At 40.2% G+C, this 13,311-nt stretch overlaps 1 protein-coding gene across 5 annotated transcripts in view; it reads left to right on the top strand.

Moving 5' to 3' along the window:
• The first annotated feature begins 2,866 nt into the window (after positions 1-2,866).
• trpm7 (transient receptor potential cation channel, subfamily M, member 7) overlaps positions 2,867-13,311 on the top strand; it is a 116,818-nt gene continuing 106,373 nt past the window's right edge. For 2 of the 5 annotated variants that reach the window (XR_009821667.1, XM_062024483.1), the window contains exon 1: positions 2,906-3,199. Coding sequence is in view for 4 of the 5 variants with exons in the window: in XM_062024483.1 (XP_061880467.1) it covers positions 3,197-3,199 (3 nt within the window). In the remaining variant the exon portion in view is untranslated. Of the gene's footprint in view, positions 3,200-13,311 lie in introns of all 5 variants that reach the window. The other 3 variants (XM_062024508.1, XM_062024504.1, XM_062024495.1) reach the window with 3 other exon arrangements.

Genomic DNA, 13,311 nt, shown 5'->3' with positions numbered 1-13,311 from the left:
CTCGTTAGAGTGTCCGTCCAGAGATTGGTAGGTTGGTGAGTTCAAACCCCGGCTGAGTCATACCAAAGACTATATAAATGGGACCCATTACCTCCCTGCTTGACACTCCGCATCCAGGGTTGGAATTGGGGGTTAATCACCAAAAACGATTCCCTGGTGTGGCCACCACTGCTGCCCACTGCTCCCCTCACCTCCCAGGGGGTGATCAAGGGTGATGGGTCAAAGGCAGAGATTAATTTCGCCACACCTAGTGTGTGTGTGTGTGACAATCATTGGTACTTTCACTTTTTTTTAATAAATTCTATCCCAACTAGCTGACATGCTACTACTGTACTGTGAGTATACAACAACAATGATTTATTTGATGCAATAGCCATGCTAGTCTAATCAATGTGTAATGTATCAACTTTTTTTTGATTATGTATTGTTAAAAGTGATTATTAAATTTAAGTTTGGTTTTTTTGGGTTTTTTTTTTTTTCATTTTGTAAACCTTTTGTTTATAATATGTAACATTTACATACAATCAAGAAATAATAATAAACAAAACAAGTACAAACACCATACAAAACAGCGCCAGGGGGTTGTAAACTCAATAGAGCAACTAAAATAGAGTGCAAAAAATATGTGTAACAAAATGTAAAGCCATAGGCTCACACAAGTTCCGTAAACAATCCAAATTTGGAACACATAATTGTTTTCACAGCTCTTTGGTTGTTATAGGTAGAGAGTGTTTTAAAGTACAGTTGTAATTCTTTTTTAAAGGCACAAAAAACAGGTCGGGTATTGAGAAACTTACATTTATGAATATAAAACTTAGGCAATAGTATAATGAGGTTGCAAAGGTAAAATTCCATTATTAAATTTAAGTTGTTTTTTTTTGTTGTTTTTTTAATTTTGTAAACCTTTTGTTTGTAATATGCAACATTTACATACAATCAAGAAATAATAATAAACAAAACAAGTACAGAAACAGTACAAAACAGCGCCAGGGGATTGTAAACTCAATAAATTAACTAAAATAGAGTGCAAAATATATATGTGTAACAAAATGTAAAGCCATAGGCTCACACAAACAATCCAAATTTGGAACACAGCATCATCGTTTTCAAAGCTTTTTGGTTGTTAGAGGTAGAGAGTGTTTTAAAGTAGAGTTGTAATTCTTTTTTAAAGGCACAAAAAACAGGTCGGGTATTGAGAAACTTACATTTATGAATATAAAACTTAGCCAATAATATAATGAGGTTGCAAAGGAAAAATTCCATTATTAAATTACATTACTTTTTGTATTTTTTGTATTTTTATTTTATAAACCTTTATAAACGGCAACATTTACAGACAATCGAGAAATAATTAATATTCAAAATAAGTACAAAAACAGTACAAATCAGGGCCAGAGGGTTGTAAACTCAAAGTAACTACAATAGAATGCAATATATATATGTTTATATATATATATATATATACCTACCTACCTAGTGGTGAGATTGGTAGGTTGTGAGTTCAAACCTCGGCCGAGTCATACCAAAGACTATAAAAATGGGACCCATTACCTCCCTGCTTGGCACTCAGCATCAAGGGTTGGTATTGGGGGTTAAATCACCAAAAATGATTCCCGGGCACGGCCACCGCTGCTGCTCACTGCTCCCCTCACCTCCCAGGGGGTGATCAAGGGCGATGGATTAAATGCAGAGAATAATTTCGCCACACCTAGTGTGTGTGTGACAATCATTGGTACTTTAACTTGAACTTTAATATATATATATATATATATATATATATATATATATATATATATATATATATATATATATATATATATATATATATATATATATATATATATATATATAAAACAAAGTACAAAGCACAAAGCCATAGGCTCACACAAGTTCAGTAATTTAAGTGGGAATGTATGTAGCTGAATAATGACGTATCATGATCATTACATTGTCTGCTGCAAGTGGTGAGATCAGTAAACTCCAGATTGTCCAGAATAGGGCAGCAAGGCTGGTTCTTGGTTGTTCACTAAGAACCAATGTGAACCAAATGCATGCTTCTCTTTCCTGGCTAACAGTGCAGAACAGGTTTTCAGTCAATACTCTTATATTGCTCAAATCAGTAACCGGTAGTAAAACTCCTGCTTTTCTCATGGCCCAAATAGTTGACAGTAGCACTATACATAATCATAACCCCAGGGCGTCCAGTAAGGGGCATTTTGTACTCCCTCGTCCCAGGAAGAATGCTTTGCGGAAATCTTTTATTTATAGATCTTTATCGCTCTGGAATAACCTGCCCCGAATTCTCACCAGCATTGAAAGTAAACAGGTTTTTAAAAAGAGAGTAATATTTTATCTGAGTCTTTAAATTAGTTTGCTCGTTGATGATTTGTTTGGTTTTATATTGTGTAGTTATATTTATATGGTAATTATTATTCTGTGACTGTAAATTGTTTGCTTGTTTTCTTATTGATGCTTTTATTTTTATTTTTTTTCTGTATTGTGTAGTTATAATTATACGCTTTTACTTGTAATTGTATTGAATTGTGGACCACGGGAAGACTAGTGGGTTGTTGAGGCAACCAGCTAATGGGGATCCTTAATAAAAATCAAATCAAAATCATTAGGCAGTGCGAATTCCGGGTCCTGCTGGCACGGTGCATTGTGGGCGTGGCTGGCATTTTTAAACGTATTAATTGGCCACAAATGATGACGTCACTTGGACCAAGAAACCCGATCCAGACTAAGGACGCAACAGTGGTGTCTGATAGCTAGTAAAATGGTATTTAACAGTTGGGTTTTAGACATAATTATGGATTATTTGTGTTATTGACATTTGTCAAATGAATCGGAACCTAAAAAGAGCTGGAATAAGAGCATGCATATAGTCCGTCATGGCAACATATAAAACGCCAGTGGGTGTCGATGCTAGCTGCGTATCATAGTAAAACAAAGGCACGTGCTAACAAGCCCCGCCCCCGCCATGTGACTGCGAGTCCTGGGCCAGGCGGACTGACTCAGCCGCTCCGTCACGCCGCGTCAGTCCGGAGTCGCACAATTATGAAAAAGCAACCTTCCGTTGGAGCTGTAGCCGAAGCGGATCTCACCAACGTCCACCGGGCTTTCCTTCCGAGGCTAACACAGAGCACCGCCGATAGATGGATAAAAGCCCCGACGAGGCGTACCAACGGTGACGAGAATGGTAGGCGCTTAATTCGTCTTCTTAGCCGCCTTTGAAGTGCCTTTTGTCGGCTTGTCCAATTGTGGCAGCATCCCCCCCTTCGCGCATGCTTGGGCTTTCCTCAGCGCAGTTGGGCTACTTTGTTGGTGTTGATACCTGCGCCACATTTCACACATGCTGACACTGAACACATGCTGACGAATACGGCTTTTGGAGGCACTAATGTGCTTGTCTCGCGTGGGAAAGGACCCACGCAGCCGTCAGCGCACATTAGGCTAACTGGCTAGCTCAGTAGCACGACATGCTAACTAGCAGCCTGATGTTAGCAGCGGTGTAAACAACCATCGACACCGTTTACACACATTTGTGTCTGGATGGCGACGACGTAGTCCGGGTGTCGCCAGTGTGTAGTTTTTGACACTTTGTCCTGCCAGGAAGGTCAAGGGGTGTCGCTGCGTGAATTTACAAGCGCCGTTCGAGCCCGTGTACTCCCGCCTAGGACTCAAAATTGTTTCTGGGTAAGAAAGAGTTCCAGGCCTTGAGCTGACATTCCCACGCATGTATCCGAACTATGTTGTTTGTTTGATTTAAGTCTGGTTTTGACTTTCCTCACCCCTTGTTTGAAATAGCACTCAAATGTATCACTGGCTGCACACGTCTTTGATGTGCATTTCTTTGCAACGGTCTCTTGTCATATACAGCAGTGGTCACCAACCGCCGGTCCGTGACACGTTTGCTACCCGGCAGCACAGAGACATTCGATAATTTATAACCGACCACATTTCCTCATACTTAACTTTCGCCAGTCTAGAACAGTGGTTCTTAACCTGGGTTCGATCGAACCCTAGGGGTTCGGCGGAGGTCAAGACACACCCAACTCATCGTGTAAATAAAAACTTCTCCCTATCGGCATATTATGGATACGGCAACAGCAGAAGTCACACTGATTTGCAGGTGTGTCATTTATTGTGAGTTTATGCACTGTGTTGGTTTTGTTCTTTGAACAAGGTGATGTTCATGCACGGTTCATTTTGTGCACCAGTAAATAAACATGGTAACACTTTAGTATGGGGAACATATTCACCATTAATTAGTTGCTTATTAACATGCAAATTAGTAACATATTGGCTCTTAACTAGTCATTATTAAGTACTTATTATTGCCTTATTCTGCATGGCCTTATTATAACCCTAACCCTCTAACCCTGGCCCTAACCAAATAACTCTAAATTGAGTCTTTGTTACTTAGAATATGTTCCCCTAGTGTCCAAAAAACTCTAAATTAAGTCTTTGTTGCTTAGAATATGTTCCCCATACTAAAGTGTTACCAAAAACATATAACTTTGTCTTAAATTTGAAAAAAACCCATCATTTTATTTTTCACTTAAGAAGGGTTCGGTGAATGCGCATATGAGACTGGTGGGGTTCGGTACCTCCAACAAGGTTAAGAACCACTGCTCTAGAAAGAGGTTCTTGACTCTAGAAAGAGGTTCCGCAGCCTCCGAAGCAGACTGTAACAGCTTCTTCCCTCAGGCCGTAAGACTCTTAAACGCATCATAATTATCCCCTCAACTTCCCCAAAATGGATTAACTCGCTGGAATAAAAAAAAAGGCAATATAACATACATCCATAAACGTGGATGCATGTGAAAAAGTGCAATATATTTATCTGTACAGTAACCTATTTATTTAATTATATATGCACCTTATTGCTTTTTTATCCTGCACTACCGTGAGCTTATGTAACAAAATTTCGTTCTTATCTGTACTGTAAAGTTAAAATTTGAATGACAATAAAAAGGAAGTCTAAGTCTAAATAGCTTGTTAATAGATGTATTATAAAACTCCTAATAGGAAGGCGCCATTTGCTATATTTGTTACATCTTTGTTACATGGGACAATGCTCATTAATAAACATATCTAAAGAATCAGAATCAGAATAGATTTTATTGCCATTGTTTGAGAACGGGTTCACAAACTAGGAATTTTTATTGGTGCAATCGTGCAACATAAAACACATATAACACAGATTTGGTAATAACAAGAGCTCTAACTGAGCTATCAGATCTTGTTATAGACTTAGAAAGGAATTCAAAGGAGCTACTGTTAGGAGTTATTGTTCATTTAAAGGTGCCAAATCGTAGCCAAAAGCTAGGTTCCGTCTGCAGTCTGCAGCAGGTTGATGACCTAAGATCAGGGCAGGTCAAGAACAAAGTGACCGTAGTATTTAAAGTGCATAAGGCAGATGGAGAAGTGCTAAATTGTTGCATATAATAATTGTGCTGAAGGTAGAAAATACACATCTTCTTTGGCCTAGTAAGTTAAAGTGCTGCTGTGATTGCACGTAGTCCTATTATACAAGTAGTTAGCAATAACAGATGTATTTACGCCTGGAAAATTGGACCAAAAAAAGCTAACATTAGTGTATCTACGTATGAAATATTGCAAATAAAAATCCACAGAAATATATTGGGACTAATAGCAAGTATTCCTAGCTCGATTATACATCCATGCTTTTGTCCTTGAATGTGATGTATCACCTATAACAGTGATCCCCAACCACCGGTCCGGGGACCGGCACCGGTCCGTGACACGCTTGCTACCGGGCCGCACAGAGACATTAAATTATTTATAACCGACCGCATTTCCTCATACTTAACTTTCACCAGTCCCACCAGACACCAATAAGCTTGATCATAGATGCATTATACAACTCCTGATACGAAGTCGGCATTTGCTATATTTGTTACATCTTTGTTACATGGGACAATGCTCATTAATAAACATATCAAATCTAAAGGTGCCAAATCGTAGCCAAAAGCTAGGTTCCGTCTGCAGTCCGCAGCGGGTTGATGACCTAAGATCAGGGCAGATCAGGAACGAAGTGACCATAGTAGTTAAAGTGCATAAGGCAGATGGAGAAGTGCTAAATTGTTGCATATAATAATTGTGCTTAAGGTAGAAAATACACATCTTCTTTGGCCTATTAAGTTAAAGTGCTGCTGTGATTGCACATAGTCCTATTATACAAGTAGTTAACAATAACAGATGTATTTACGCCTGGAAAATTGGACCAAAAAAAGCTAACATTAGTGTATCTACGTATGAAATATTGCAAATAAAAATCCACAGAAATATATTGGGACTAATAGCAAGTATTCCTAGCTCGATTATATATCCATGCTTTTGTCCTTGAATGTGATGTACCACCTACAACAGTGATCCCCAACCACCGGTCCGGGGACCGGCACCGGTCCGTGACACGCTTCCTACCGGGCCGCACAGAGACATTAAATAATTTATACCCGACCGCATTTCCTCATACTTAACTTTCACCAGTCCCACCAGACACCAATAAGCTTGATCATAGATTTATTATACAACTCCTGATACGAAGTCGGCATTTGCTATATTTGTTACATCTTTGTTACATGGGACAATGCTCATTTATAAACATCTGTCTGCAGTCCGGAGCAGGTTGATGACCTAAGATCAGGGCAGATCAGGAACAAAGTGACCGTAGTAGTTAAAGTGCATAAGGCAGATGGAGAAGTGCTAAATTGTTGCATATAATAATTGTGCTGAAGGTAGAAAATACACATCTTCTTTGGCCTAGTAAGTTAAAGTGCTGGTGTTATTGCACATATTCCTATTATACAAATAGTTGGCAATAACTGTTTTATGTATGCATGGAAAATTGGACCAAAAATGTGTATCTACAATACATATGAAATATTGCAAATAAAAATGGAAATAAAAAGCCACAGAAATATATTGGAACTAATAGCAAGTATTTCTAGCTTGATTATATATCCATGCTTTTGTTCTTGAATGCAATGTATCACCTATAACCCATCAGATACTAAAGCCAAACAAAAAACCTACGAGCAAAAACGACTAAAAAAACAAAAGTCTTTGGAGAGCTTTTTTGCAAAGGGAGAAGGCCAGGGGCTCCTACTAATTGAATGTTATGGTGAGTTTTTTCATGTATTCATTTTTTATGCACTTATTTGCTATATTTATCTGCCACACTTGGAAGGCCGGTCCGTGAAAATAATGCCTACATTAAACCGGTCCTTGGTGCAAAAAATGTTGGGGACCCCTGATATACGGGATCTTTGACTAGCGTTTTTACAGTAGGACCTTTAAAAACAGCATGGCTTATCTGTCATGTCCAGTTTTAGGTCCTTAAAAGCAGTGTGGTTTAACTGTCATATACAGAATATTTACACTGAGTCCTTAAATCAGCAGAGCGCACCTGTCATATATAGCAGGGGTCCCCAACCTTTTTTCCACTTCTGCCAGATAAATACAGCAAAAATAAGCGCATGAAAAATACAAGTCAATATCAGGCTGAATAGTGGGAGCCCTGGGCTTGTTTCTTTGCACAGGGGTTAGTGCATCTGCCTCACAATACGAAGGTCCTGAGTAGTCCTGAGTTCAATCCCGGGCTCGGGATCTTTCTGTGTGGAGTTTGCATGTTCTCCCCATGACTGCGTGGGTTCCCTCCGGGTACTCCGGCTTCCTTCCACTGCCAAAAACATAGGTTGATTAGCAACACTAAATTGGCCCGAGTTGTGAATGTGAATGTGAATGTTGTCTATCTGTTGGCCCTGTGATAAGGTGGCGACTTGTCCAGGGTGTACCCCGCCTTCCGCCCAAATGCAGCTGAGATAGGCTCCAGCACCCCCCGCTACCCCAAAAGGGACAAGCGGTAGAAAATGGATGGATGGATGTTCATTAATGTGCATTGTATCATGTCACAAAGTTATAACAAATATAACAAATGGCAACTTTTTTATTCTACATCTACAAACAAGCTTATTGGTGTGTCTAGTGGGACAGGCGAAAGTTAAGTTGGAGAAAATGCAGTCGTTTATTAATTATTTAATGTTTCTCTGCGGCCCGGTAGCAAATTCGTCACGGACCGGTACCGGTCCCCGGACCGGTGGTTGTAGACCACTGATATACAGGATCTCTGACTGGTATTTTTAAAGTAGGTCTTTAAAAAGAGCATTGCTTCTTTGTCATGTACAGTTTTAGGTCCTTAAAAACCGCGTGGTTCACCTATCATATACGGTTTTGGTTCCCTAAAAACGGCGTGGCTCACCTGTAATATAGAGAATCTTTTACTAGCGTTTTTACAGTAGGTCCTTTAAAAACATGGTGGCTTCCCTGTCATATACAGGATCTTTACACTGAGTCCTTTAACACAAGATCTTTGACTAGTGTTTTTTAAGTATGTCCTAAAAAACAGCCTGGGTCACATGTCATGTATACAATCTTTGACTAGTGTTTTTAAACTACAGTAGGTCCTTTAAAAACAGCATGGCTAACCTGTCATGTACATAATCTTTACAGTGAGTCCTTAAAACAGCAGCGCTCTCGTCATATACAGGATCTTTGACTAGTGTTTCTTAACTAGGTCCTTAAAAATAACTGTGACTCACCTGTTGAATAGTTTTTAGATCCCTAAAAACAACATGGCTCACCTGTCACTTACTGTACATAATCTTTTTAGTGAGTCTGGATCAGGATCTTTGACTGGTGTTTTTAAAGTAGGTCCTTTTAAAACAACGTGGCTCACAGGCAATGTTCCCTCTAATTTTTCATCTGTGTGAGGAAACGCACAAACTCCCTGAGCATTCAGTGGAGCACATGTGAGCAATATCAGACGTGCACACTGTGGCCACACCAGCGTCACACCTGTCCCAAACCTGACATCATAACAATTTAAATGTTTTATTAAAATCATTTTCTGATATAAGTGATTTTGCCCTCTTACAATGACAATAACAAAAAAACACGTCCTGCCTTTAAAAGAAATGTTACCCCTTTCAGAGATTACATTTAGTTCCTGTAACTTTCTGTCTGTAAAATACATCTTTTTATTAGCATTTATGAAATTTAGTGACAATATTTCATGAATAAGATCCCAAGATTAACATTCTTAATAAATGGCAGTAAAATAAGCACACATCTGATTGAGGAGTCAGAGTGTTACAACCTGGCATTTACACATTGTGTGGCGTTGGGGTTGTCCGACTTTTTGTGTGGCCATAAACGCAGCACTGGCTAAGTGCCATGAGTGCGTGTGTTGGTGCAGGTGAGACAGATGATATGACGGATGACAAAGTTGGTTTAAGCCTGGTTTGTATGGCAGAAAATTACCAGTTTTTATAGATAAAAGTTTTTTTTACTCCTGTTTTTGGTGTGGTTACAAACAGTTTTGCTCAATAAAGTGATTGATGGAATTCCTGTCCGTAAAGTGTCTAGACAGACGGTAATTGAACTGTGTTGACAAAGATTGTTTTATTTATTGGGGCCACTCTTGTTGTCACTTGTCACTCACAGAGTTGCATTGCAAATCATACAGAATAAATTGTAATGTTTATTTTGTTTAAAGTTCAGATGGGATTTTTGATTTTCTGCGCGGCATTAATTTGCTGTGCGCAGAAGACGCGTGAGCAGTGCGCAATTGCGCAGGCGCGCACCTTAGAGGGAACGTTGCTCACATGTCATATACAGCAGTGGTCCCCAACCTTTTTGTAGCTGCGGACCGGTCAACGCTTGAAAATTTGTCCCACGGACGGACGGGGTGGGGTTGGGGGGGTGAATTGTTTTTTTTTTTTTTTCCCATACAGAAATACAATCATGTGTGCTCACGGACCGTATCCCTGCAGACTGTATTGATCTATATTGATATATAATGTATATATTTTGTTTTTTATGTTGATTTAATTAATTTTTTTTATTTTTTTTACATTTCTTGCGCTGCCCGGTACCAATCGGTCCGCGGACCGGTACTGGGCCGTGGCCCGGTGGTTGGGGACCACTGATATACAGGATCGTTACAGTGAGTTGTTAAAAACAGCAGAGCACAGAATGTTTGACTGGTGTTTTTTAAGAAGGTCCTTTAAAACAGCATGGCTCACCTGTCACTAAGAGAATCTTTTACAGTGAGTCCGGAACAGGAATTAGGACCTTTGACTAGTGTTTTTAAAGTAGGTCCTTAAAAATAGTATGGCTTATCTGTCATGTACAGTTTTAGTTCCCTAAAAATGGCATGTCTCACCTGTCGTATACAAGATCTTTGACTAGCATTTTTACTGTTGGTCCTCGAAAACATTGTGGCTCACCTGACATATACATGATCTTTACTATGGGTTCTTAAAAGTAGCACAGCTCCTCTTTATAGGATCTTTGACTATCTGTTTTTAAACCTTAAAAACAGCGTGGCTAACCTGTCATACAGTTATAGTTGCCTAAAAAAGACATGGCTCACCTGTCATATACAGGATCTTTACAGTGAGTCCCTAAAAACAGCACTGCTCTAAACTGTCATATACAGGGTCAGTGACTAGCATTTTTAAAGTATGTTCTTAAAACAGCAGCGCGCCCCTGTCATATACTGGACTGTTTTTTTTAAGTAGATCATTAAAGGCCTACTTTAATGCCAATACGGCCGGGTTAACTTATAAAGTGACATTTTAAATTTGCAGCTAAACTTCCGGTTCGAAACGCCTCTGAGGATGACGTATGCACGTGACGTAGACCGGCGAACACGGGTATGCCTTCCACATTGAAGCCAATACGAAAAAGCTCTGTTTTCATTTCATAATTCCACAGTATTCTGGACATCTGTGTTCGTGAATCTGTTGCAATCATGTTCATTGCATTATGGAGAAGGAAGCTGAGCAAGCAAAGAAGAAAGTTGTCGGTGCGAAATGGACGTATTTTTAGAACGTAGTCAGCAACAACAGTACACAGCCGGCGCTTCTTTGTTTACATTCCCGGAAGATGCAGTCAAGATGGAAGAACTCGGATAACATAGACTCTAACCAGGAGGACTTTTGACTTCGATACACAGACGCCTGTAGAGAACTGGGACAACACAGACTCTTACCAGGATTACTTTGATTTGGATGACAAAGACGCAGACGTGCTACTGTGAGTATGCAGCTTTGGCTTCTAAACATTTGATCGCTTGACCGTATGTGCGCAACTTTTTTTTGCGTATGTACGTAACTTTTTAAAAATATATAAGCTTTATGAACCTTGGGTTAGGTGAACGGTCTTTTGGGCTGAGTGATTGTGTGTGTTGATCAGGTGTTTGAATTGTATTGGCGTGTTCTATGGAGCTAGGAACTAGCAGAGGAGCTAGGAGCTAGCGTAACAAACACGCAGGTGTTTTTATGCAGGATTAATTTGTGGCATGTTAAATATAAGCCTGGTTGTGTTGTGGCTAATAGAGTATATATATGTCTTGTGTTTATTTACTGTTGTAGTCATTCCCAGCTGAATATCAGGTACCGTGAGTATGCAGCCTTGGCTGCTAAACATTTGACAGCTTGACCGTATGTGCGCGTCACGTACGTAACTTTTTAAAAATATATAAGCTTTATGAACCTTGGGTTAGGTGAACGGTCTTTTGGGCTGAGTGATTGTGTGTGTTGATCAGGTGTTTGAATTGTATTGGCGTGTTCTATGGAGCTAGGAGCTAGCAGAGGAGCTAGGAGCTAGCGTAACAAACACGCAGGTGTTTTTATGCAGGATTAATTTGTGGCATATTAAATATGAGCCTGGTTGTGTTGTGGCTAATAGAGTATATATATGTCTTGTGTTTATTTACTGTTGTAGTCATTCCCAGCTGAATATCAGGTACCGTGAGTATGCAGCCTTGGCTGCTAAACATTTGACAGCTTGACCGTATGTGCGCGTCACGTACGTAACTTTTTAAAAATATATAAGCTTTATGAACCTTGGGTTAGGTCAGGGGTCGGCAACCCGCGGCTCCGGCTCCTTGATCACTCTGATGCGGCTCAGCTACATACGTGCCGACTCCCCCGATTTTCCCAGGAGAATTATGGATCTCAGTGTCTCTCATAGATTACTACCAGGGAAACAATAATCCTATTTACACTCTAATTATTAAATAAAGGGCGTGCTCTAATTGCACTGCAGTAATTGTCCTTTATAGCATATACATACAGCATGCCAGTCCAGCCACATGTTGCATGATGTTATTACTTGCACACACAGGCGACAGCAAAGCATACTTACTCATCAGCCACACAGCTTACACTGACGGTAGCCGTATCAAACAACTTTAACATTGTTATGTTACAAATATGCGCCACACTGTGAACCCACACCAAAAAAGAATGAAAAACACATTTCTGGAGAACATCCCACCGTAACACAACATAAACACAACACAACCATTACCCAGAATCCCATGCAGCCCTAACTCTTCCGGTCTACATTATACACCCCCGCTACCACCAAATCCCCCCACACATCAACCCCCCCCCCCTCTCCGTGCGTTGGTTGAGCGGAAGAGTTAGGGCTGCATGGGATTCTGGGTATTGGTACCGTCAGTGTAAGATGTGTGGCTGCTGAAGTAGTAGCCTTGCTGTCACTTCCGTGAGCAAGCTGAAATTGCATTCTACGTGTGGTCGAGCAGGTACACCGTTAGGGCAGACTGTAGAGGGCGCCAAATGCAGTGTCATCACGCTCTGATATTCGGGAGTCACCCGGGAAAAATGAGAGGGTTGGCAAGTATGACGCTATCAAGTGCCATTCATTCAAAACTCGTGGGCTGCACTAACACCAAATTTCCACATTAAAGTGCGTGCCGGTACGTGTGTCGGAGACCCCTAGTTAACATAGCACAAAGCATCAAAGCTTTGTATGCGGTGTTTTTCATTTTAAATTTTTTTTGTGGCTCCCATTACTTTCTTTAATTTGTGAAACTTGCCAAAGTGGCTCTTTGAGTGGTAAAGGTTGCCGACCCCTGGGTTAGGTGAACGGTCTTTTGGGCTGAGTGATTGTGTGTGTTGATCAGGTGTTTGAATTGTATTGGCGTGTTCTATGGAGCTAGGAGCTAGCAGAGGAGCTAGGAGCTAGCGTAACAAACACGCAGGTGTTTTTATGCAGGATTAATTTGTGGCATATTAAATATAAGCCTGGTTGTGTTGTGGCTAATAGAGTATATATATGTCTTGTGTTTATTTACTGTTGTAGTCATTCCCAGCTGAATATCAGGTCACCCCCGGCTCTCACAGCATCTTCCCTATCTGAATAGCTTCAACTCCCCACTAGTCCTTCACTTGCACTTTACTCATCCACAAA

This window comes from Entelurus aequoreus, linkage group LG02, assembly GCF_033978785.1.
Source record: "Entelurus aequoreus isolate RoL-2023_Sb linkage group LG02, RoL_Eaeq_v1.1, whole genome shotgun sequence".
Lineage (NCBI taxonomy): Eukaryota > Metazoa > Chordata > Actinopteri > Syngnathiformes > Syngnathidae > Entelurus > Entelurus aequoreus.
This window is presented reverse-complemented; position numbering and strand designations above follow the sequence as displayed.